The sequence below is a fragment of the Solanum stenotomum genome, chromosome 7, assembly GCF_019186545.1.
Source record: "Solanum stenotomum isolate F172 chromosome 7, ASM1918654v1, whole genome shotgun sequence".
Taxonomy (NCBI): domain Eukaryota; kingdom Viridiplantae; phylum Streptophyta; class Magnoliopsida; order Solanales; family Solanaceae; genus Solanum; species Solanum stenotomum.
In genome coordinates, this window is record NC_064288.1 from 52347281 (window position 1) to 52374311 (window position 27031).

General features: G+C 36.1%; 2 protein-coding genes across 6 annotated transcripts; one reads left to right on the plus strand and one right to left on the minus strand.

The window, feature by feature from the left end:
- Positions 1 to 17870, minus strand: LOC125871111 (putative white-brown complex homolog protein 30). The gene is made up of 14 exons (XM_049551706.1): positions 17019 to 17870; positions 16862 to 16938; positions 16124 to 16399; positions 15347 to 15410; positions 15104 to 15250; positions 14630 to 14664; positions 7926 to 7999; positions 5940 to 6844; positions 4242 to 4538; positions 3101 to 3538; positions 2420 to 2568; positions 1692 to 1981; positions 1468 to 1598; positions 1 to 278 (listed from the first exon to the last, which is right to left on the minus strand). Exons 1-14 carry the CDS (start codon positions 17255 to 17257, stop codon positions 122 to 124), a joined length of 3279 nt encoding a protein of 1092 aa, XP_049407663.1. The 5' UTR covers positions 17258 to 17870; the 3' UTR covers positions 1 to 121.
- A 2000-nt stretch (positions 17871 to 19870) lies between these two features.
- LOC125871149 (serine/threonine-protein kinase PCRK1-like) lies at positions 19871 to 26778 on the plus strand. 5 transcript variants are annotated; one of them, XM_049551741.1, is made up of 8 exons: positions 19872 to 20158; positions 20281 to 20361; positions 20690 to 20735; positions 20862 to 20948; positions 21849 to 22259; positions 24625 to 24885; positions 25049 to 25171; positions 25906 to 26778. In XM_049551741.1, exons 5-8 carry the CDS (start codon positions 21879 to 21881, stop codon positions 26410 to 26412), a joined length of 1272 nt encoding a protein of 423 aa, XP_049407698.1. In that variant the 5' UTR covers positions 19872 to 20158; positions 20281 to 20361; positions 20690 to 20735; positions 20862 to 20948; positions 21849 to 21878; the 3' UTR covers positions 26413 to 26778. The 5 variants fall into 5 exon arrangements, with proteins under 5 accessions (XP_049407700.1, XP_049407698.1, XP_049407696.1 ...); XM_049551739.1 differs by having other exon boundaries at positions 20862 to 20928; XM_049551742.1 differs by having other exon boundaries at positions 20281 to 20341.
- The last annotated feature ends 253 nt before the right edge of the window (positions 26779 to 27031 follow it).

Below are 27031 nucleotides of genomic sequence, written 5' to 3' on the forward strand. Positions count from 1 at the left end.
TAGCACATTGTCAAAAAACCTTGTTGTAATATACATTATATGCCAAAAGCCCCTAAACCTATGCCTTTTTTTTTTAATCTTGTTGTAAACAACAATATATGTTAAGAAGAAAAAAAATGGTTTATTTCTTTTTAAGACATACTAAACAAACATAAGCTATTAAACGACTAACTACACCAGTGAGAATAAGTAAAATTAGAGAAGTATTCCAGCTATGCACATCAAAGCCTAGCTCCAATAATTTGCCACATCTTGCTATCAACCATACTCCTGAATATCTGAAGAGAAACAAAACAAAAAAATTAGTGCCTACCGATACAGGAACGACAATATTTTTGGAGAGTCCGAGTAACATAGCCAAACATATGAGAAAATGCTGACTAGATGTGATCAACAACCATAAAGGCAAATATACGAGACAATGCTAATCTAATGTGATCAATAACCAAAAATATATGTTGCTCGGACTCTTCAAGTCCAAGAATACCAATTAGTGCGTGCCAAATCCTCTAGAAATAGTGAGTGCATTTTTGGAGGATCCAACATAGGTAATGCAACATTTAAGGAGAGTCCGAGCAACAAAGCCAAAATGATGAGGAAATGCTAACAAAATGTGATTAATAACAATAAAAAAATCTATGTTGTTCGGACTCTTCAAAAATGTCTAACGGGTGCGTGTTGGATCCCCCAAAAATAGTGCGTTTTTGGAGGATTCGACACAGGTATGACAATATTTTTGGAGAGTCCGAGCAACATAGTCAAATAGATGGAAAAATGCCAACTTAATGTGATCAACAACAATCGGAAATCTTTGTTGCCCAGACTCTTCAAAATTGTCTAAGGGGTGAATGTCAGATCCTCCTAAAGTAGTGCATATTTTGAGGTTAAGACACGGGTATGACGATATTTTTGGAGGGTCCAAGCAACATAGCCAAACAGATGAGAAAATGCTAGCATAATGTGATCAACAACAACAGGAAATCTATGTTGCTCGGACTCTTCAAATATGTTAGTCGGGCGCGTGCCGGATCCTCCAAAAGTAGCGCATTTTTGGAGGACACGACACCGGTATGATAACATTTTTTGAGAGTTCAAGTAACATAGCCAAAAATTGGTCATTCTATTTGTTTGACCATGTCAGAGTGAAGATTTTCTTGAAAGTTAAAAACAAAAAAGCCGAAACAGATTGCATTATGCCTTTTATGGACAGGGAATAAATGATGTAAAGGCAATAGTCTAAATTTCTACAGCCTTGTGAATGGTGAAAACTGAAAAGCATGTTAAAAGTTCTGAGAGCTGGTGCTATCAGAGCATCAATTTATAGTTTCCTAAGATCGATGCAACAACGCCTACTGACTAGAATACAACCTCAACTCTTAAGAATGCCGATGAGGGAGCAACAAATATATACTTCCGCATTATGATCTAGCAGTTTACAGAAACCAGAGGAGAATATGAACTACCAACCTCTGCGCACTTGCAACGACAAATGCTTCCAAAGCCCACCTTGGGTAACAAAACTTAGCTAATTTTCCGGCAGTACTGTCTGGTTCCTGGTTTGCAATGAGAGTCAAAACAACAGGAACAAGAACACACCACTGTTCGAATGGGGCAAGAAGAAGCTTGTCAGCATAAAGAGTCAGGAAAAAGAAATACATCATATTAATGGAAAACGTGACTGTGGTACATACCAATTGTGCCTGTCCAGGTGCAAAGCAGATGGCAAACACATAAGCTATGCCAGTCACACAGTATACAAGGCAGAGGAAAACGAGGTAGTTGGTGCCAAAGGATGATCTTGGACTATTTAAGAAATAGAACATAGACAGGTAAACCAAAGGCTTTATAACAGTATTGAAATGGTCTATTGTATCCTTAGAAAGGAAATAAGCTAGACTGCTCATGCCGCTTTCTCTCTCCCTCCAGTATTCTAACTTGTCCAATGAAAAGGATCTCAATGCTGCAATCTTACAGAGGAGTGCTGAAATTCAAGAAGCATCATGAAATTAGGAGAGACATAAAGCAGGTAAAATCGCCGAGTATTTTGAACAGAATAGCACAACACATTTGAGCACCATGAAGTCTCAGGTTCAAATCGCAGCAGAGTCAAAAAATTAGGTGATTTCTTCCCATATGTGACCTGGTACCTGTTGCTGTTGGGAGGTGACATGTAGCTAGTGGAATTAGCCGAGGTGCGTACAAGCTGACCCAGACACCACGGATATAAAAAAAAGTTGTATTACAAGTAATAGATGTCTATATGTGGTGACTATACAAGTGTTCTTTTGATTTGAGGCAATCAATTAACTTTGAATCATGTTGCCTAGAAAGTAAAGCAAGTTAAATGCACCCATATCTAAGAAAAATATATTCAGCTAGAAGATGTCTTGGTTTCGGATTTAGCAAGTAGTCCACTTACACACAGCAATGATACTATACGTATAGCCGGAGTATCCAAAGGTGTCACCCTTCTGGCTGGATAGGATTCCTAAGCATGCTCCAGCAACCAAGAGGATTAAATAATCTGCTGCTTGTATTTGAGCTTCTCGCAATCTCTGTTTGCCAACCCTGAAGAATGTAATCGAGTTAAACATTATCTTATAATCACTTGCGTCAGAAAACTGTGACAAGCTTCATCATTGCATTACACCAATGTCTCATTCTCCCTTGATTATTTGTATAAAAAAAATTTTAGTTCTACCAAGTTTCAGACAAACCAATTAATTGCTCCCGTTTGACCAAAGATTTTGAAGTTGAAACATAAAAAAATTGAGTTGCGAATTTTGTAACTTGAAGTTGTGTTTCGACATGCATTTTACTTAGAAAACTTTTAAAGTTCTGATCCAATTTTCAAAATCTGATCAAATTCTATGGCCAAACAGATATTTGAAGATAAATCTTCAATATCTGATTCAACATCTCTGAATAGCTTAATCTCGGTGTTACTTCTCTTGCCAGTTGTTGGACCAGAGAGAGTGGCAGAAATTTTAGCTGCATATATTTTCATGTCATGACTCTTGTTAGTCACTGACAATTTCAGAATGAAGAGACTGTAGTAGAGGAAATATAACATGAATCTGGATAGCACAAGATACAATACCTTCCAAGATAATATCTATACTGCCGGTTTACGCCTGGAGTGTTTCTATTAGACAAGTCATGGGATTTTAACAAGCCATGAGACAGAGAATCTCGCTTCTCATGCCATGCATCAACAGGAAAAGATTGGTCAGGAGCTGCTGCAACACCCTTGGAGGACATTGCAATCTGATCGCACAATTGCATCATATCTGGGGGTACAGGGTAACCATTATGAAGCATCCATCGGACAGGAAGTTGTTCCACGGTCACACCTCCACCTGGTTTGACCATACCCTCAAGGACGTCAATGAAATGGTCAGGAGGATTTACACGATCTGGTACTGCGATTCCAAGATTTGCAAAGTATTCTTCTGCTTTCTTCACAGGGCCGTGATATGCAACAAGACCACCTTTGGCTAGAAGTACCAAGTCATCGAACATCTTGTACAAGGTATAGCTGAAGGACAGAAGAATAAGTCATTCTACCATACTTATAATACAATATAGCCAATATCAGCACGAAATTCTTCCTTACATTGCAACATAGTCTCAATGGTCACATGATTTCAAAAGGCATACCTACTGAGCCAGCGCAATTTTTTTTCTATGAACTGGAAACACAAATTGATAGAGCAAGAAAGGGAAAACACAAAAGCAAAAGCATCTTTAGCTATCTAAATTTCTCAACTTATATTAACCTGTTTTAATAGAACTACTTATTTAGGTAGAGGGAAATTACATTTCTGTGGTGTAATTTTACTGTTGAAGTGTGTGACCATCTTATCTAAAAGCCTAATTTGTTAGAGAGAGCACACCTTTTAATTAAGTATACCTCCAACACGCCCCTCATGTGCGGACTTGAATCCTTTTCATGAGCCCAGCACGTTGAAACTCTAACTCGAACCAAGTCGAAGTGTGTAACCAACTAATCTAAAAGCTTAAGTTGCTAGAGAGATCACATTTTTATTTAAATTATTTATCTCCAGCATATATGTCTCTGTATAGTTGTAAACAGGCTTCAAATACCCCTTGATCCACTATTTTTAACTTAAGGAAGGTATATAAAAGTCAAACTTTTTTTGATAAATAAAACTACTAAATTGCATATCTAGTTTCTGCAGAATTCTAGAAGTTGACTGGGGAGAAAAAACTCCACATACCTTGGCTGGTGAAGAACCATGCAAATGTTTACACCTTCAAGAGCTTCACGTCTAAGAGCTTTAAGAAGTAAGTTTGAGGATGAGCTGTCTAAACCAGATGTAGGTTCATCCAAGATTAGCAGTGAAGGTTCCATGACCATTTCCATCCCCACGTTCACTCGTTTCCTCTGGCCACCAGAAATTCCACGCTTCTCTACAGTTCCAACCAGCGAATCTCTAACTGCCTGAAGACCCAATGATTCAATAACTCTCTCGACTACAAGAACCTTATCGGCCTTTGGCAAATCTGCAGCTAGTCTTTACGATGTTGAAGGTTCAGCAGAAGACATAAAATGGCAATAAGAAAATGAGAATGAACATTTAGATGTCAAGTTAATCAAACTTGATATGAATGTAAACTTGGAATAACATCTTATGCATGAGCAAAACCTATAATGCATGAAGGCCAAAATTTTCAACTAAGACAATGTTGAAAGATAAAATTAATAGAGCCTTCGTGACATATCCACAATAGTAACAGCTTATGATTTGAACCTTCTATACACGTCAAACTAGGTATAGATAAGGTTATTATACATTAGGCCCCACATTTTCAACTACGAACTCAGGGCGTGTAACTTGTGGATATTCCAAATAGAGTATGTATAACCTAAGATTAGCACACCCTACATAACAGTTCATAAGACAAGATTTAAAAGAGAAGAAACCAGTTATTGCTGCAAAACACGAGGCAAACAACAAACACATACCCAGTGTAGTCCCACAAAGTAGGGTTTGGGGAGGGTAAAGCCAGTGTTATCAAGAGCTAAAAGTGCAAAAAAGCTCTAACGTCTGTGGGGGCTTTTAGCGCAAAGCGCAAATAAAACATGGGCTTTAATGAAAAAAGGAGCAAAGGGAGAAAAAAATACAAATATATATGTTTAGTTGAACACTTATAATTTATAAGCATTGTAAAGATATGGCACCTGGCACTGGGTAGAACCGTAACCTTACTCCTACCTCAGCGGTAGAGAGGTTGGTTCCAGTAGACCTTCGGATCAAGGAAAACAGTCCCGAAAAGAAGTAACAGAAGTACAAGAAATAACAAATAATAACAAATATAGCAGATAGTAACAAAACAGAAACTACAACAAATTAATACGATAATCAAGGTACAAAAAACAACAGATAGTAAAAAAATTGAAGGACAAGAAACTACAGATATTAAGTGCCATATAAACACTTGCTAAGTGTAGAATGCTTGATGAGAAGCACTAATGCAGATGACATTGACCCTTAGAAGACACAATATCACCATGAGTGAAAAACTAAAAGAGTTATCAAAGTTTATGTACTTCTGGAGAACATATACACATTTACCAATAGCTTAAGTGTTAAGTGCAACTAAATCCTAATTAAGATTAATTGTAAGAAAAATAAATGAAACATCACAAGTTTTCACTAATTGATAAGATGTTCTACCATTTTTTTAAAAAAAATTATCTTTACAGAACTCTGGAAAACGTGAAAATTGTTTCAATTATCTTTTCAAGTTACTTGGTAACTAGAAGTTCAAAGAAATACGGAAGGCGATATAACAATTCAAAATAATGTCATTTCAACAAACAAAAGAATTTTTAAAAAGAAGAAAAATTGGATGTTATTTTCCCAGTAGTGTCAGTCTCTTGAAGATAATGCAGTGTGTATTCTAACTGATACCTGCATCTTGCATTAAATCGAAGGTTCTCTTCCACAGTGAGGTTTCCATGGACTATATCATCTTGGGCAACAAAACCTGTAATTCTCTTGTATGAGTGGATAGATTCCCCCCTTCCATTTATGAGAACCATCCCAGATAATGTGCATTGTGTTAGCTTGCCAGCCACCGCAGAAAGAAAAGTAGTCTTCCCAGCTCCAGATGGACCCATGACAGCAGAAATCCGACCAGGCATAAGTTTTCCAGTAACAGACCTCATCAAATGTTTGTGCTTCTTTTTTAGAGTAATGGTCAGGTCTTTGAAAGCAATCTCAATGGGAGGCCTAGTCTTGATCTCAGTATTATCATCAGTTGCCATTGAGATAACTCCCGAGAATGTCATATTCTTTGTCTTTTGCTCCATAGCTTTCTCTTTCTCAAGCTGACCATATGCATATTTAAAAATTTGGCTCCTAGTGTGCAGTTTTTTAGCATTGATCGCTTGCTTCTTAATATTCTTATCTCCAATCTGCATATGGAACCCCTCCATATTGTCTGTTTCATTTTCAATTGAATGCATCATTTTCGTGAGATCACTAGGTTCTTTTTTCTTTCCTTTTCCAGCTGAGCTGCTAGAACCTTTAGGTGGTATGGATGCTTCATCATTAGTTTTAGGTAGGTTGAAAGCTCCTCTTGCTCCTTGCTTCACGCTCATTTTCTTTGAGAATGAGCGAGATAACTGTTGTTGCAATCCAAAAGCACGTTTTTTAGCAACATCTTTTACTAATCCCCACCTTTCTCTTGCTTGTGCAGTTTCTCGTGCATGTCTTGCTGCAGCCTCCCTGGACTTGGCGACTCTTTGATACTTAGTATTTATGACTTGATCAGAGCAATTATAAAAGATGATCAGTATAAAACTCAAAGCACCCTACATGTAAGGTAAAAAGAGGTCAGATACTATGCAACAACTTCAATTTTAAAAAATCAATCATTAAATTCAGAATAAAAGAGTTGGTCTCTGATTCTACAATGAAAAAGATAGACAAGGAAAATTTTGAAATAATTCAACACCTTATAATCTCCTATGGAATCCTAACACAACGAATATGAGACAGGTTTTCTAACATAAAGTGTTATTCTACACAGTAACATCTTCCTTTTTTTTACAAGATTGACAAGGGAAAATGACTAAAGTATAGCGTCCCTGAAAATTCCAATTTAAGTTTAACACCTAAGCATGCTAACGAATATAGGAAATATTGTTTTGTATACCAATGAGAACGACTGATTAAGAAGTATATTATGGAACATGTAGATACATGTATGGTATGACTCAGAGGTACAGGTGTGGGAGAATGAAAATCTAATAATCTTGAAAAGAGAAGTTCGAACTGCAAATGACAAACTTGGTATCATAGATCTAGGTTTAAGGTATCCTAGGGAGTCTATGGAGCCGTGTCTTGTAGAGTCTAACTTATGCGTGTGTTGTCAACCACTCGTATATCTTAGTGGCTATGGACATTTCAGAAAGTTTTACCTCCCTTCTCACTCTAGATGTGCAAGTAGAAATTAACCTTATGAATTTCCCTTTGTCTCTAACATACATAGTTTAAGTTTATGTTGATGCACTTTGATCATTAATGGAGTTACTTTATTTCTCTCATAATTATTATTGATAATTGAATTGTGAAGTATGGGCTCGAAGTGGGTAGTCACTAAACTAAATCGGTTCGCTCGCTGCAAGTTGGCAAGCATCGGATGCCGTGCCATGTCTCCTCCCATTTTGGGACGTGACACTAAGCCCCCTCAAACATAGACTTTAAACTGTGACAGATTTTGGTAAATACTCATAAGTGAAAACCAGAATAATTTAAAGATAGAGAGATACACAGTTTGAACAGAAGCCCCAAGATTACTTTGCCAGATAAATTAAAGCCGAGGAGCGCAAAATATTGTATTTTCATGAAGAAGTAAATGCAATAGACTAAACTAAGTAAGAGGCCACTTACAATAAGTATAAAACCAATTACATGCAGCTTTTGTTTGTCTGATTGTTTGTGGCAATTACTCAACTTGATGCATTCTGCAATGGTCAAAATGCCAAAAATTAACATCTTTGTTTGTTGCCATAGTGAACATAAAGCAAAAATAACTTAACAGATCCCCAAGTAATTCATGAAAAAACTATCTGGATATTCAAACACTTTTTAAAATCAGAAATTTGGATACTGTTTGCCTAAGAAATAAGTTATCTGTTAGTCTATACAATTAAGTTGAGACAACAACCCATACCCTCAACTAATATGGAACTCTATAAGTATCTCAAAAGTACTGAGAGGTGGAACCTAAAGGCCAAGACCGGCTCAATACAATAAAGTGGAGTAGATGAGATCCTAAAGAATGGACTGCAGTTCATGGCTGCAGATAAAGTTTTGTTGATTGTTTTTGTTAGAATAGGAATAATTATATGTAATCCTAATTGGAAAAGGAGTCTATTGTAGTGTCTATAAATAGGATCTCAATGTAATAATGTAGATACACAATTCAATAATATTTCTTCTCCAATATTTCTCACATGGTATTAGATCAATTGTGAGAAAATAATCCATCATACAGCGAAATCAGCCGTCACTATGCAGTTTTCCGGTGACCTAAATTGCAGTCCGAGTGAATCAAATTTTCTGTCAGCAGTTTTTCTGTCCATTTTTCAGCAGTTCTCTTTTTCCAGTGGGGTCACCTCTTCATTCCAAGGCTGACCATATAATGTTTTCCTGATTCCAAGGCTGACCTTTTTTTCCGGCAGTCAGATATATTTCTGGGAGACAGATTCTGGCCCCAATTTTTTTTTTTTTTTGATGACAAGGGAAACCCACAGCCGCTACCCTTTGGGTGCGCACAGGGTAAAACCCCCACTCCTATGCAATAGCTCGCAAACCACATAGGAGAGGTAACCTGCACTAGGCAAGCCCGGTGCGACGAGCTTAACCCAGAAGGCAAACCCCTTGCTTTCGTTGGCAAGGGGTTTCGAACTTGAGACCTCCAACATGGAAGTCCCAAGCCCAAACCACTGGGCCACCCCGAAGGGTGCCCCAATTTTATTTATTTATTTATTGTGAGAGAAAATTCTAATTTCACAATATGTCGTTCGGGGTTGATATTCTTGGCTCCAAAAATATACGAAGTTCAAGCCCTATGATCACTTTAGAACCACTAATGGGAAGCTCAAACTATTTAGCTTGGGCTTCCTCAGTTTAGTTGTGGTGCACGGATCAAGGTGTCCAAAACTACTTAACGAGCAATGTTTGTGTGGTAGATGAAAAGGCAAAGGCTGGTGAGCAAGATGCAAAGGCCAAAGCACAATGGGAGAAAGTTGATGCTCAATTATGTAGTCTTCCATGGCGATCTATTGATTCCAAGTTGATGCCCTTGTTTCGCCCAATCCAGACACGTTTTTCAGTTTAGGAAAAAGCTCGTGTTTTATACATTAATGGCATATCTCGATTCTATGATGTGATATCTCGAATGACCAACTTACAAAAACAAGAATCCGATATGTCTACTTACTTTAGACAGGTACATGCAATCATGGAGGAATTTAAAACGCTAATGCCAGTCACTGCAAACGTGGATAAACAACAAGAGCACAGACAAACATTATTTCTTGTTCTTACACTTGCTAGACTTCCTACTTACCATGATTCCGTGCGAGATCAAATTTTATCCAGTGCTACAGCTCCTACAATTGATGAATTATTCTCTTGTCTACTTCGTCTTTTTGTGTCTCCCAGTCACAAAGTAGTTTCATCACCCACCATTGACTAATCTATTCTCGCATCTCAAACCATAGAAAAACAAACATATCAATCTATGGAGAATCGATGAGGAAGAGGTCATTTTGGAAAACCTTGATCCAAGTGTAGTTATTATCATAAACTTGGACACACTCGTGACATATGTTATATTATGCATGGTCCACCAACCAATTATGATCTTATTGCTCTAAAGGAATATAATGAGTTCATTTGGACTCGTGCAAGAACGCAGACATCTCCACAAGTAGCATCTGTTGCTTAACCTAATTGACCATCCAATAATGCTCATATTGCTCAGACAGAATATGATCAGTTCCTTTAGTATCAAGCAAGTAAGAAAACGTCTCCACAAGCAGCTTCGGTTGCTCAACCTAGTGTTTATGTTGCGGGTAATTCTTTTGCTTGTATTTCATAGTCTAGTACTCTTGGAACATGAGTCATGAACTCAGGCACTTCTAATCATATTTCTGGTAACAAATCACTTTTGTCTGATATTGCTTATCCGCAATATCTTTCTGCTATTACTTTAGCCAATGGGATCCAAACAAAACCAAAAGGGGTTAGAAAATCTAAGCCTACCTTCTGTCCCCCTAAATCAGGCATTTGTTAGTCGTTTGAAGCGTGCCTCACATTGTAGCATAACATTTTTTATGATTTTTTTCTCATGCAAGACTGCAATATGGAACAAATGATTGTCACAGGACATGAATCACAAGGCATTTACTATCTTACCTCTTCAAATTCCTTCACAACATGCTCAATTACAGATTCGCCAAACCTAATTCACAAACGTTTAGGAGACTGGGTCTATCCAAGTTGCGGAATATGGTGCATAGTTTATCCACAATAGATTGTGAGTCATGTCAACTTGGGAAACACATTCGTGCTACATTTTCACGTAGTACTGAGGGTCGCTCAGAGTCTATTTTTTCTTTAGTATCTAGTTCATTATGATATTTGGGGTCCTAGTAGAGTCAGTTCACCCTTAAGATTTCGTTAATTTCTTGATAATTATTCAAGATGCACTTGTGTTTCCTGAATGAAAGATCATTCTGAGTTATTTTTAGGGAAAAAGGACAAAGATATCCTCGAACTATCGTAAATGGTATGTGTATACCCTTCGTTATACTTTACGTATGTATATACCCTTGTCGTCAATTTTTTTGGATGTGTATACCCTCAACCAAAATGGAGGGGCATGTGGCATCATCCTAGGCATTCATCCGATTTAATTTATTTACCTAAAAATAAAATTACCCACGCAACTATCCATTTCTAAGATCCAATTAAGACCCGAATTAAAAATATGTTCCCAAAATCGCTAGATAGCAACCTCCAAATTAGTCAATATGCCAGCGTTTGAGATTATTATTCTACTGTGTGATCCAACTGAGGATTTTAACCTCAAATGCATTGTTCTCCACCCTTCAAAACATTTGTCCTCTACCTCTAATCTAGCATTATTCTCCGTTGTTGCAATTTTGTGGGAAATTGTTTTTGTTCTCCAGTATTGCAATTTGTGGGACATACAATTTCTTATTGCCTCAATTTATTATGGATCGTTCTCCACCCTCTAATCTAAGTTTTCCAAAAGAAAAATTGAATCAGTGGTATCGTTCATTAATCTCTTTTGATAGTCGTCGACGGAGCTCTGACATGGCGACGAAGCTAATGCAAAAAGAGGTGTCACCCCATCGCAAGCCTAACTCATCAAAAAGACCTAAAAGACACAGAAGAACACGGCCAAATTGGATTTGAAGGCAGCGCCACCCTTGATGGTTCTCAGTCACGACATCGCTGCTGCATCATGCCACCAAAATGATAATTGACAATGCAATTCTGTGGGAAATCATCTCAGCAACATTGTACGTTAAAAGCCTCAATTGAATCACAACAGGGCCCAACAATTTTGGAAATTAGTATTTTATGTTTAAGTTGGGTTTGGTGTTTAATTCGGGTCTTAATTGGATCTTAGAAATGGATAGTTGAGTGGGTAATTTTATTTTTTGGTAAATAAATTAAATCGGATGAATGCCTAGGATGATGCCACGTGTCCCTCCGTTTGGGTTGAGGGTATACACAACTTAAAAAATTGACGGCAAGAGTATATACATACGTAAAGTATAACAAAGGGTATACACATACCATTTATGATAGTTCGGGGGTATATTTGTCCTTTTTCCCTATTTTTTATATTCAAAAGTTTCTCTGTTGAAATACAAAATCAGGTTGGTGTTCCTATTCGCACTTTACATTGTGATAATGCATTAGAATACTTATCCTCCCAGTTTCAGGAGTTTATGACTCACCAAGGAATTATTCACCAGACATCTTTTATGTACACCTCTTAGCAGAATGGTATAGCAGAAAGGAAGAATAGGCATCTCACTAAGACTGCTCGCACTCTACTCATTGAATTTCATGTTCCGCTGCATTTTTGGGGCGATCCAGTCTTTGCATCTTGTTATTTAATTAATAGAATCCCCTAATCTTTTATACTGTTTCCTTTGTCACATATCTACTTTATCCCCCCTCGTGTTTTTGAGAGTACATGCTTTGTTGATAACTTAGCCCCCGAAAAACATAAAAAAGCCCCTCGTGCTCTCAAATGTGTCTTTTTCAGTTACTCTCGAGTTCAAAAAGGGTATCGTTGCTATACACTTGATCTTCATCGCTACCTTATGTCTGTCGATGTTATAATTTTTGAATCTCAACCTTACTATATCTCTTCTAATCATCCTGATGTTTCTAAGGTCTTACCCATACCTCATGTCTTACCGATATCGATTTTTGAAGAATCTACGGTTACTTCTACATCTCAAATTGTAGTGCCACCAATATTAACTTATCATCATCGTCCATGTCCAACACTAGTCCTAGATGATTCATGTCATGCGCCGAACCCTGCTCCTACTATGGCCTTGCCTCCTTCTAGCCAACTGATTACACTTCAAAAAGGTATACGATCCACTAGAAATGCTAACCCACATTATACCTTCTTGAGTTATCATAGTCTCTCATCACGCCATTATGCCTTTGTATCATCTTTGTCCTCTATTTCCATTCCTCATACTAAAGGTGAAGCACTTTCTCATTCTAGATGGAGGCAGACTATGATTGATGAGATGTCTGCTTTACATACGAGTGGTACTTGGGAGCTTGTCTCCCTTCCTGCAGGTAAATCTACTGTTGGTTGTCCTTGGGTTTATACCATCAAGATTGGTCCTGATAGTCAGGTTAATCAACTTAAGGCTCACCTTGTTGCCAAAGGGTATACTTAGATATTTGGGCTTGATTAAAGTGATACTTTTGCTTTCGTGGCTAAATAGCATGTCTTTTTTTTTCTATCTATGGTTGTTGTTCGTCATTGGCCTCTTCATCAGTTGAATATTAAAAATGCTTTCTTGCATGGCGATTTTGTGGAAGAAGTCTATATGAAGCAACCAACAGGTTTTGTTGCTCAGGGGGAGTCTAGTAGCTTTGTATGTCGATAGTGTAAGTCACTCTATGGTCTGAAACAGTCTCCTCAAGCTTGGTTGGAAAGTTTAGCACAGTAATTCAGGAATTTGGCATGACTCGTAGTGGAGCTGATCAATTTGTGTTTTATCAGCATTCTGCACCAAATTGGTGTATTTATTTGGTTGTTTACATTGGTGATATTGCTATCACTGGCAATGATCAAGATAGTATCACTAATATGAAGCAACATCTCTTTAAGCATTTCCAGACTAAAGACCTTGGCAAACTGAAGTATTTTCTAGGTATTAAGGTGGCTCAATCTGAATCAAGTATTGTTATTTCTCAACGCAAGTATGCCTTAGACATTCTTGAGGAGACAACAAAGATGGGATGTAAATCCATTGACACTCTTATGCATTCGAATGTTAAACTCCTCCCAGGATAGGGGAGCCACTCACTAATCCTGAAAGGTATAGACAACTAGTTGGAAAGTTGAATTATCTCACAGTGACTAGACCTGACATCTCTTTTCCTATGTGTTGTAAATCAATTTATGACTTCCCCTTGTGATAGCTATTGAGATGTAGTTGTTTGCATTCTGCGATTTATAAAGTCAACTCCGGGTAAAGGATTACTCTTCAAGGATTAAGGCCATGAGCATATCACTGGATATACACACATTGATTGGGCAGGATCACCCTCTGATAGACGTTCGACATCCAGATATTGTGTTTTAGTAGGAAGTAATCTGGTGTCGTGGAAGAGTAAGAAATAAAGTATGGTTGCTCGATCTAGTGCATAATCAGAATATCGAGCAATGGTTGCAGCAACTTGTGAGCTAGTTTGGATCAAACAGTTGCTGAGAGAGATAAAATCTAGTGAAATCGGTCAGATGGAACTTGTGTGTGATAATCAAGCGGCCCTTCATATCACATCAAATCCAGTATTTCATTAAAGCACTAAGCACATTGAGATTGACTTTCACTTTGCCTGAGAAAAGATACACTCCCAGGAGACATTGTTATGAAATTTGTGAAATCAAATCATCAGTTTGCAAATATCTTCACCAAGTCCCTCACCGGTCCTCGTAATAATTACATCTGTAACAAGCTAGGTGTATATGATTTGTATGCACCAACTTAAGGAGGAGTGTTAGAATAGGAATAAATATATGTAATCTTACTTAGAATAGGAAGAGGAATAAGAATCCTAGTTGGAAAAGGAGTCTATTGTAGTGTCTATAAATAGAATCTCAATGTAATAACGTAGATACACAATTCAATAATATTTCTTCTCCAATATTTCTCTCAGCTTTTACTTCTCATCCTGAGCATTAGATATAGTCCAGTCCGTGCTGAAAAAGTTATTATATAGTGGTTGTAACTTCCACCTCCACTTTACCGAGCTAAGCTATTAAAGCTTCTAGAATCAAGAGGATTTACCTCTCGGTGCCGTAGAGCCCTTCCTGCAGTAATTCCTGGAAGTACACAAATAGAGATATAGTCAATTATGATTGTAATAGAGTTATTACAAATGTGATGATAATGAATGCATCAGAAATTTTAGTTCAAGTGAAGGAGTCAGATTGTGAAAAAATTGCAAGTACTCCTTCCATCCAATTTTACTTGTCCACTATACTAAGATAGATGTCAACTTTTACTTATCCCTTTTGGAAAATCAAGAGATAATTTATCACTTAGTTCCTAATTTACCCTTATTATTAACTCTAGTCATTTCCCAAAGCATTGAATTTATTATATCCAAAGGGGATATAGTAAAATTGTCATTCTATTTATTGCTCCTTAAAGGGGGTGTCAAGTCAATACTGGACAAGTAAAAATGGACGGAGGGTGTACTTGGTTACTGCCTCAGAAGGCAAACATGAATGCTGTGAGTTCTGGGATCAAATTCAATACCCTTCCGAGCAAATAACCTTTTTAGTGGTAGTTGGACAGTAAGATCCTGGTGAGCAGAATAACTCCCCACCATCTGTTTCACTACCCCAACGATCAGCTGCTCCACAAGTGTGATTTACCTTGCCTGGTGGTAATTGGTATGAATATCTGGAAATTTCTTTACCAAACGCGTATTAGTTGATCATATGACTATAGAAGGCATGCTGAAATAGGATAAGAAAAAGTGGAACTAGAAAAACTTACGGTTCACATAAACCATTTGTTTTGTTGAGTGTAGCACGAGGACAGTAAGCACCTAATGGGCAAGCTGCATAACATATAATAGGGATCCGTCAGATCAAATACCAAAACCTCATGGCTTAAAAAGTTTATTCATCAATTTCGAAGGTAAGCAGGAGTTCAATATGGAAAGTAAGTTACTCACAAAGCCTTCTGAAAGTGAGATAACTAAAATTCTATTTGGCAAGACATACATTCAATTCGGTATCATTCATATAATCATCATTGTTAATGTAGAGGTTGCTAGTTTCTAGATTGAGTGTTTCAGAACAAGACTAGACTCATCATGAAAACTCTAAACAGGCCTTCATTTCCCGTGCAAGAAGCAACGTATATTCATAATAACTAAGCAAAATAGTGACTTTAATCATAGATGAATAAAATTGAGTGTTAAACAATATATGCAAACAGAGGAATTAAATCCTTTGCAACAGCTAGGCTGCCAAAGGGTTGTTTTTACTTATAACTTATACCCTTAAATATATGATGAACAAAATCATCAAAACTACACTGATAATGTAAGAGAATCTTTACATAATCAAATCACTTATATGATAAACTGGTAAATCTCTATGATATTAATTAGTAAGCTGATCAAAATTGTAACTGACCTGCTATAACTGGTTAAACTACACAGATAATGCAAGAATCTTTATATTATCAGAGCAGTATAACTTCAATTTGAGGAATTAACAACTCAGACAATTGATAATCGAGAAGAGAGTCTATAGATATGCTTACGCATCATGCAAGTCAAGCCTTTAGGGCAGAAAAACCCCTCACAACAAGGTTGATAGTCACGAGTACGATCAGGCATATCTTTTGCATTCTTAAGGTCAACTTTCTCATTTTTATTAACACTGCAAGACCAGCCTGGTTCACATCCAGGCACCCATGATGTCAAGTTACAGTTCCTATTGGGTCTTAAGATATTAGCTTTTTGGGTTGATTTTGTCTCCAAAAAACTTGAGAAGTAGAATTTCATCTCTGCAGCGTTACATAGCCTCTGTGTCACGTCTGTTAAGATGATCAGCATATTGTTAGAGATAAAGGTGTTTCAAACTATATCAGAATTCGAACAAGCAAAATTTCGATGCAAAAATAGGAAACAAAATGACAAGAATTTCTACTTGATTTTTGTAGCTCATTTCTTTTAGAGTTTAAGTAATATACATTGACAGTGTAAAGCATGTCAGGCTACCCAAACTTGAATTAATTTGAGAAGATAAAGTGGTGACCAGAGTTTCGCCAGCAAGTTCATTAGGATCAACGCATGCAAAAAGCATCTTGCGATTAAAAGCATAAGCAAATTACATACAACAACAGCATGCCCCATGTAGTCCCACACAATGGAGTTTGCGGAAGGTAGAGTGTTCACAAACCTTACCCCTACCTCAAAGGTAGAGAGACTGTTTTCAATAGACCCTAGTGTATGCAACCACATTATTGATAATAACAACAACAAAAAAAAATCAATACCTTTGGTCTCTTTAAAGCAATTATTTAAGAATTCCAAGTTTTTGGCAAAATTAAATGCCTCAAACAACTCAGCATCCCTAAAACATGAAAAGATTAAGTTTTTAATTAGAATATAGATAATTAGGAGATGTTAAACTATAATGCAATTAAAACTTACACATCATCAATGCAAAATCCCAAAACCTGGGTGATATCCTTATGGAATACTTTTGTAAGATTCGCAAGTTGGCCATAAATGAAAGATGCAAGAACAGGCACAGCAGTAGGATTAGCATTAGCATTAGCATTAGCAGGAGTTTGTTTACTAGCAGGTGCACACCAAACACATGGAGAAAAACCCAAAACAAGAATCATAAACAAATAATAACAGGGTAACCATATCCTAATTTTACCCATTTCATCTAATATTCCAAATTAATTAATTCCTAAAGAAGATTTCCCAGAAAAATGCCACCACTAAATAAAACATAAAACTCAATAACTAGAAAATAGAAACAACCCCAAAAAGCAAAAAGAGGAAACTTTTCAAGGGATGAAGAGTATTTTACAAGAAAATAGAAAACTGAAACAACCCAAAGAACCAAAAAGATGATTTTTTTTTTCTCTTCAAGAAAATGGAAATAGAAACAACCCAAGAACCAAAAAGATGAAATTTTTCAAGAGAATAGGAAATATAAACAAAAAACCAAAAAAACAAAAAGATGAAATTTTTCAAGGGATAAAGGACATTTTTCATGAAAATAGAAACAACCCAAGAACCAAAAAGATGAAATTTTTACAAGGGATGAAGGACTTTTTTTTATTTTTTTGGGGTTCAAATGGCCATGGAGACAAGAAGAAGCTCCAGAACCAAAAAAAACAAGAAAGGGTTTTTTTGGTCAAAATTTTTGGGTGAAGAATCATGAGGGAGATGTGTAGATTCTGGGAGGAGCTCCACTGTTTTTGGAAGAGAAATGGCATTGAGAGATTAATGGCTAAATTGGAGGTTAGGAATTAATGTTTGTATGAAATAATAATAATAATAGTTGCATGCAAATGTTTTTGTTTACGCACCTTTGATTTGATTCATGAGGACTATATATTAAAAATTTTAAATCCATTGAAAAAAATTGACCAACTTTGAAATTGATTGACTTGATCGGTTTAATCCTAATTATTTTTTGTTTTTTCTATAAAGCAAAATCGTCATAGTTGATTTTTGAGGCAAGACATAAATAAATCATCAGGTTCAGTTGATTTTTTTTAAAAAAAAAAGTTGAGTTCAATTTAGCCTTTTATTGTACTAATTTTTACACAATAAATTAATCAAACTCGATCAATTTTATTAAAAGAAAAATTGGGATCAAATTGATCCATTTTCTGATTGTTTTTGCCATATTATAGTGGTGTTTATTGATAATCACGATTAGTTTCTTAATATAAGAATTCATAAGGTCATTAAAATATGATTAAAAAGTCTTGAAAATTGGTAAGATCACTAGAATGTGATGTAAAAATCTTGACCTAAAATGTTGAGCGATGAATACTACAATTGAGTAATATACCGAAGGATGTGGATTTGATAAGGTTTTTATATTCTTTGTTACTAATTGATTATTTTAATCTTCCATTGCTTCGAACGAATTATGTGATGATGACTTTCGAAGATTACACCTATTATGAAGACGAAGGCTACTATGATGAAGATATAGGAGCCAATAATGACCTATTATGAAGATGAAAGCTACTATGATGAAGATATGGGAACAAATAAAGACTAATATTGGTTATGGGGTGGCGGAGCCACATCTAGTTGAGGGGTGTCGATAAACACTCCTTCGTCGAAAAATTACACTATATAGCTAAAAATATTTTTTATGTATATATATTACATATTGACACTCCTTGACTTATAAACAATTTTACTTCTTTATATTTTGATACCCCTTAGTCAAAGTTTTGGCTCCGCCACTGTGGAAAGAATATGTGAGTATGAAGATCTATATGCTTCTTATCATAATCACAAAAACAAAGATATTATAGTTATGAGAATAAAGATATCATGATTATGAAATAAAGAGGCTTCAACGTATGATAACTCTTTCTCTCTATATATATATTCCACCTTAATTTCTCATTTAATTGATACGAGACTCTAGTTTCATACCTTACAATATAATTATAACGAAATTTATAAGTTAAAGGAGAACCACATCTCAAAATATAACTATTGAGGTGAAAATACATAAGATATCCATTACCCAATAGGAGACTCATCCCATACCTTACAATAGAATCGTAACAATTTTTTCTTGAGAATAAAAATGCTTCAAGATATATGCTTCTACACTCTTTCCTTGTTGCGCTGCTAATAATGAAGACACTGATAATGAAAAATTGATTTTAAGTAAGTTCAAATCTATTTAAATTTACATCAATTTTTCATTCAACTAAAATACGAGACTCGAATTTTATAATTTATAATGAAATCATAAAAAAATGAATATAACCCAAAAAAACAACACCTAGATATATTATCTCCACATGCCTTTTCCATTTGACCAACGTGATTTCATACCTTACAGTAAAATCATAACAATTTGTTCACTTGTGATGAAGAAAGTGGAAGTAAATAAACAAACTTATGATATGACAAGAAGAATCTATGAGGAGATTTTATCTATTAAAATAATTTCATATTTTATCCCAATAATTTTTATTAAGGTTGGGCATCGGATCGAAATGGGACGATTTGACTGATATCGGGATGAATCGAAGCGGAATTACTGGGATGAATACTAGGTTCCGTCCCGTCCCCCTATAGAAATCACTCATTCAAGAAAAAAACAAATGGTTTCAACTTTATTTTTTCCCCCAACTATACGCATTTATATTTCTCAACGACCAATTCTTTGTCCAAAAAAAGACAAAATGTGATCTTCCAGCCTATACATATTCCTTTGTCCCTTTGAGAGGGACCCTTTAAGTTTCACATTATGACTGTTTAATTCCATCTCATTATGTGGCATGAAACTATTTGTGTCAAATCTTCTTGAAAAAAGAAAAATACAGTGTGAATGTAGTACAGTGTTGGAGAAACTTTCCTTTGTTTTGGTGGGGTATTAGTATTTGTTTGTTTGAATAGCAGACTTCAAACGCTGCTGCTGCCGTGTGAAGACTTTTCTCGAGTCATCTAAAGTCTTTGCCATCTTTGCCAAGATAGAGCCTTTTGTTGGAGCTGAAATTTTATCAAATTCCAAGTAGTACTGCAATTTGTGATAAAAATTATGGTGTGGGTTCAGATTTGGTAGCTTAAAGGTGAGTCTTTTTTAGATTTTGAGTTATTTTTTTGTGTTTATTGGGAGTTAAAAGTGAAAAGTTGAATGTGGGGTTTTATGGGTCATTGAGTTTTTGAAGGTTTCACACCTTTGTATTTACAGGAACTGTGAAATTTGGGCTTTTCAAGAACTGGAAAAGATTGAATCTTGCACTTTGTAGATGGTGGGTTTTCTACATTTCTGGTAATTTTACCCTTTTGGGTTGTTTCTGTTTTACTTTATTTATATGGTAACAAATACATATGGAAATTTAATGTTGTGTAGAATCTTAGTAGCTGCCTGAACTTTCATGTTATTGATGAGGATTCAATTTCCCCACCTTGTAATCGTCCCCTGTCTTTAAAAAAGAAAAGAAAAGGAAGTTTAAGGTTGTATACTAGCTCTTGTGTTGATAATTAAGTATTGTTTTCAAGCTATTGGGTCAACTTTTGTTGTCCAAATGAAATATAATGGGTATTGAGAATTCATATAACCAAGCCAATTAGTTTAATATATTTCCATTTATGAACAGATTGAGATAAAGTTTATGCTGTGGGTTCAGATTTAGCAGCCTAAAGGTGAGTCTTTTTTAGGTTTTGAGTACCTTTTTCTTTTTGTGTCTATTGGCAGTCAAAGTAAAATTTTGAATGAGGGGGTTTTATGGTCATTGAGTTTTTTGAGTTTTATCTTCTCTGTATCCACAGGAATTGTAAAATTGGGCTTTTGGCTATCCAAGGATTGAAAAAGATTGAATCTCGTGTCCCGTAGATGGTGGGTTTTCTACATTTCTGGTAATTTTACCTTTTTGGGGTTGTTTCTGTTTTGTTTGGTTTTGATGGCAACAATTACATAAGGAAATTTAAGGTTGTATTTAGCTTTTGTCTTGATGATTAAGTATTGTTTTCAAGCTGGTGGGTCAACTTTCGTTGTCCATATGTAACATAATGGATTTTGAGAATTCCTATAACCAAGATAATTAGTTTGGGATTGAGTGATGTTTCTGTTTCAAGGGGTTTCTAGCAGTTAGTAGGTAGCCAGGTGTTGTTGCGCTTTATGTGGGGGAGGTAGGGGGATAGCCCGCTCGTTTCTTCTTTTCACTATTGGTAGTATTATTTAGTAATTGCGTAGTTTCATATTTTTCTATGCGTGGTACTATTTGTTGCTTCATTTGTTTTGTATTTTGCTATTCAGTTTGCTATATTTTTCTTGCACTCCTGCTTCGATAACATTCTTTTTAGTCAAGGGTCTACCGGAAACAACCTCTCTACCCCACAAAGGCAGGGGTAAGGTCTTCATGCGTCCTACCCTCACCAGACCCCACTTGTGGGATTACATTGAGTATGTTGTTGTTGTATTTCTTTTGAGAGCCATGGAGCAATTGCCATTAGGTTTGGTAGGAAAGATTTGATTTATTACTAATGGCTTCTCGTTTTGCATTTCCATGGATTGGTTGATTAGTCTTCTGCCTATTTATCATTTTCATTTTTGTATATTTCTTCCCCATGTTCTTATTTTGCTTTAACAAGGCATGTGGACTTTCCTGCTCCTTAAAGTCCTGGATAAATTCTGCAGGCATCAGTGTAATTAGCTATTCAAATACGATATACTTCAATACATTCCAAGTATTTCCAATTTACCATTATGTGAAATTACTTGAATATTAATTGACCATTCTGGATTTGAACCTGCAGGGAGGGTGTTTTAGTAGCATACTGAAAGATATGAAGTGTTTTCAGTTCTACAATAGTGAGAAGAAGGAAGAACCTAAGACCGCGAAGTCAAATCCAGTTCTGTCCTCCTCTTTTGGTCTTTTTGATAGTGAATTTCGGCATTCTCATCGTGAGTCCAGCTCGCAGAATGTATCAGATACCAGCACAGAATCTAGAGGAAGGAGCCAAATTCCAAGCCTGTCAGATAGACCTTCCGATCTCAGGGCATTTACATTCTCAGAACTGAAAGCAGCAACGAAGAATTTCAATCGTACTACCAAGATTGGGGAAGGTGGATTTGGATGTGTATATAAAGCCACAGTAAAGACTGGTGAGGATTCAGCGAAAAAGATTGACGTGGCTGTAAAACAACTTGGTAGGAGAGGATTACAGGTAACTAATTTCTTTTTAAGCTCGAATAATTATATATTAGAAATATTAGGATTCTGCACTTTGACATCACTATTTATTAGGTGTTGGCACTTTGCAGTAGATACACACTTCATCATCTCTTATCTTTTTTAGCTACCTGGAACTAAATCTAAATGTTACTTTAACTACTGTCATTTCTCTAACCATTTAAGTTTTGCTTACAGAGCTGTATTAGAAAACTTTGGGAATCTTTTAGGAGTACAGAAAACCAGGAAGAGTAAAGCAAACTGTTCCACAGTATGAACTATGAAGTTGCTAGGGAAATATTTTAACTTTAACGTATGGCATTTACCTTATCAAAAAATATTTCAACTTAAACATTTGGTACATTGATAGACCCACACAACAACATATATACTAACTAATTTGAATTGGCTTGGCATTATTCAAAATGTGTGATCTGACTGTGCACTTGGAAGTCCATGGATTTGAATGATCTCTTATGTTAAAATACTTCCTTTTGTTACCTTTCCTCTGTTCTTTTGTGGTGTAGTGATGTACTCATGGCTTGCCCCCATCTAAACGATTAAAAGGATGACCATAGATTGAAAAATCTTGTAGATGGCAAAGTCTACTCCTTTGGCTTTGAACTAAGAAAAGTGATGAACCCCAGAACTTATTTCCATTTTAGAAAGAAGTGCTGAACCCCGGAAGTATAGTTGGTATAGTTCTTCCAACATGTGATGGCTCCATTCAATATGGTTCTTTGAGAAGCACTAGCCGCTTACTCTGGCCTAGTGAGAAAATCTTCTGATGGTTGAGGACCACTAGATAAATAGTTGTTTAGCTTGCCTCATTGAAACATTCTTCTCAGCGTAGACAGGTGATTGGTGCTGGTATTTGTTTTGGATTGTATAGTAGTCCTAAGAGAACATTTTCCACAGTGGGGGTTTGTCCAATATGACCTTTCACATACCTAAAAATGAGAATTAGAGTACGGAAATGATTTATTTTTCCCAACTTCATAGATGGATAAGCATGATGAAAGTTCAATCATAATTATCTCCGATAGCTTTTTGATTTGAGATGCCTAATGTCTAGCACTTTCTTATGCTTGCGTTCATCTTATATGCGGCTGAAGCGCCATGATGCTGAAGTTCTATTTCTCTTATTCCAGTATCAACATGTTTTTCTTCACTGGAGTTTTGTTGAAACCCCATACTTATTTGTTACATAACCTCAGAAGAGTGAATGGTACAGAGAATTCATAAATCTGAACCGACTAGTTTGGGATTGAGTTGTAGTGAGTTGATATTATTGGTTGATGATTGACCCTGTTTTAATCATGAATTGAAGTTCTAATTTATCTTCAGGTATGATAATACTTCCTTTATTCCATGTTGTTGACCTAGTTACTATTTGGTGAGTCAATAAAATTCTTTCATGATTGCTATTTTATTACTCCTTCCGTTTCAATTTGTTTGTCTGGTTTTGACTTGACACCAAGTTCAAGAAAGTAAGGAAGACTTTTGAATCTTGTAGTCTTAAACGAAAGTTGCGTAAAATGTACCAAAATGTCCTTTATTCTTGTGGTCTTAAACATGTCATATGGAAAGTTATAAATTAAAGAGTTACCAAAAAATGAAAGAGACTTTTGAAACAGAGTAAATAGGGAACTAGGGAAGTAAGACAAAGAAATTGAAATGGAGGGAGTAATTTTTTTTTTCTTTTTAGCTTAAATATTGGATGATGTAGATGATTTTCATCTTGTTTCTAAGTATATCATTTTTATTGAGGAAGAAGCTATTCAGCATCCAAAACTACACCAGAAATGTAATATTGTCAACTCTGATAAACTTAATAGGTCATACAATTGTGGAAAGAGGTCGTAAACATTGAATCTTCTGCTCTGTATAAAATTGTACATTGTCAGCTCATGAATAAGGTACTTGGAAAGCTGCTTTCACTTCAGCTTTTGACGTTCTACGATGTCCTTACTTTGGTCAGTAGGACCAACCGCTGATGGTAACGGTGAAGCTTCAGCATAATAATTGGTACTCGGACTGCTACTCATATAGCAACTTTTGACGTTCTACTATGTCTTTACTTTAGTCACTAGGAGAACACCTTGATGGTTATAGTGAACCTTCTGCAGAATTACTAACTTATTTCACATGTTTTATTGCGAGTTTGCGACTTAGCCACCAGTTTTCAGGTTTTTAGTTACTGTTTAGTTAATTGTTTTAGGCATAAATTTGGTGAACACGATTAATAACCAGTCTGTTTACAATAGTTCGGTGGAATGAACCATGATAATAAATAAAACATGAGAATCATGTTCTTGTTCAATTTGTAGTAACATACTCTTCTTGATTCTATTCAATAGGGCCACAAAGAGTGGGTGACAGAAGTCAATGTTCTCGGGGTGGCTGAACATAAAAACCTCGTCAAATTAGTTGGCTACTGTGCAGAAGATGACGAAAGAGGAATCCAGCGGCTTTTGGTGTATGAATACATGCCTAACAGAAGTGTCGAAAACCATTTGTCAGCTAGGTCAGAAACCCCTCTCTCCTGGGCAATGAGGTTAAAGATAGCCCAAGATGCTGCTCGTGGCTTAGCATACCTACATGAAGAAATGGATGTTCAGGTACTTTTTCCACTTAGCTATTTGCACCTATATAAAGGTGTAAAATGTGTAACTAGCAAGGACTTCATCGCCTTAATGCCTTTTGTTATGTTAGCTCAAGCTATTAGTGTTTTGAGTCAGCTATCGTCCAGAATCCTGATGTCTCTCTTCTTTTATACTGTAGATTATCTTCAGAGATTTCAAATCTTCAAACATTCTCTTGGACGAGCAATGGAATGCAAAGTTGTCAGATTTTGGATTGGCTAGGTTGGGACCTCCTGAGGGTCTAACCCATGTCTCAACTGCGGTATGCTCCCGTAACTTGATTGCATGCATCTCAATACATGTGTCCTGAAGATCTTGTCCTTTGGTCTTTTTCACTTTTTCTTGTTCATTAGTTTTTCTAATTAATGTTGGATACTTGGATATTAAAAGATGTTGATATGGTCGTATGCTTAACTCCTTTCACGGAATTGATCAACTATGATTTATCTATCTTCTTCCCTGGATTTCCTTGCAAAAAATAGTTTGCTGTCTATTAATTCTATGTATCATCCATATCATGTTTTAGCAAAAATGTTCCATTCGTTACTTTCATGGAAAGCCAAGAAGCTTGTTACCAAAATTGCCATTGACTTTTGCATGACTTCGTTTTGGTCCACCGTCAGTTTAGCAGTTTTAGGTCAATATGTACTTTTCCTTGGCTCATAAACATGAGATAACAGTGAAGGAGAAGCAAATTCAACACCAAAACCGCCTTCTCGTCCCTAGCATGCTTTCCAAGAACCTGGCTCAGCAACCTAGTATGATTTCGTTTGTTAGCCGTTTGAATTCGATGAATTATTGGAAACTAGTAGTATCAGACAACACGTCTTAATTCACTGTTACATAAGCTTAAAATTCTAATGATTTCAATAGAATGTCAAAGCATGGTTCCAACACTCCTTTATATTTGCCAACATTGTTCTTATATTGTTTCTTACTATGATGCCAATTTTCATGGTTGTAGTCTGGTTGCATATTACATCTCTATTGTATCAGGTTGTTGGAACCATGGGATATGCTGCTCCTGAATATGTTCAAACTGGTCGTCTCACTTCCAAGAGTGATGTGTGGAGCTATGGTGTCTTTCTCTATGAGCTGATTACTGGTCGACGTCCATTAGATCGAAATCGGCCTAGGAGTGAGCAGAAGCTCTTAGAGTGGGTAAAGCCATACATATCAGATTCTAAGAAGTTTCAACAAATATTAGACCCAAGGCTTGATGGTAAGATCTCAAGGTCAGCCCAGAAGCTCTCTATAGTCGCCAACCGCTGCTTGGTCAGACATGCAAAGACACGTCCAAAAATGAGTGAAGTCCTGGAAATGGTGAACAAAGTTGTCGAGACATCAACAGGAATAGGAAATCCTGGACCACCTGTGAGAATTGCGGAACCAACTTCACCAGAATCTGCAAGGAAAGGTAAGAGGAAGATAACTGATATCAAACTCGGAGATGGTAGCAGGTTAGTACACATGTGGTCAACAAAGCTGACAAGCACTTGTTAATATAATAGTTTCCAATATGCACAAACAAAAGAGGAGTTGAAAGAAAAAGTTTTAACGAAAACATTATTTCCGTTGGAGAGAAAGGTAACGTAGAACTGGAAACTATATTTACTAGCTCCCAATATGAATGAGGTCCCTGTCATTATTGTCTTATATCATCTCTAGAATTGACAGCAAGTGGTGACTATGGACACTGTATGTGACTTGCTGCAGAATCTTCTGGTGATCTATAACGATGAATGAAGGGGTTTGTCGTTAGCTATAAGGAATCTGAAGCTCTCATGTAATACTGATCTTGATATTTCCAGTTTTGATTAAAAATGTATAGTTTCCGTTTTTCATGATATGCAAGAAAATGAACAAGATGAGAAGGTTTGTTTTGTTATACATACAAGTTCGTTTTGTTATGCATGAAAATTCGTCATGGTTTGTTTAGGAATGTAATTTGAAACAAACATTCAAGTGAAATATTGAATCTTGTAACACAATCATTTTAATATCGAAAATGGAAACTAGTTTTTTTTTTTTTTTGTGGTATTAGATGATCAGTTTTCTACAAGAGATGCCTTGTAATGACAATGTTGCTAGCTATAATGAAAGAGAAGGGTGCATACAATTA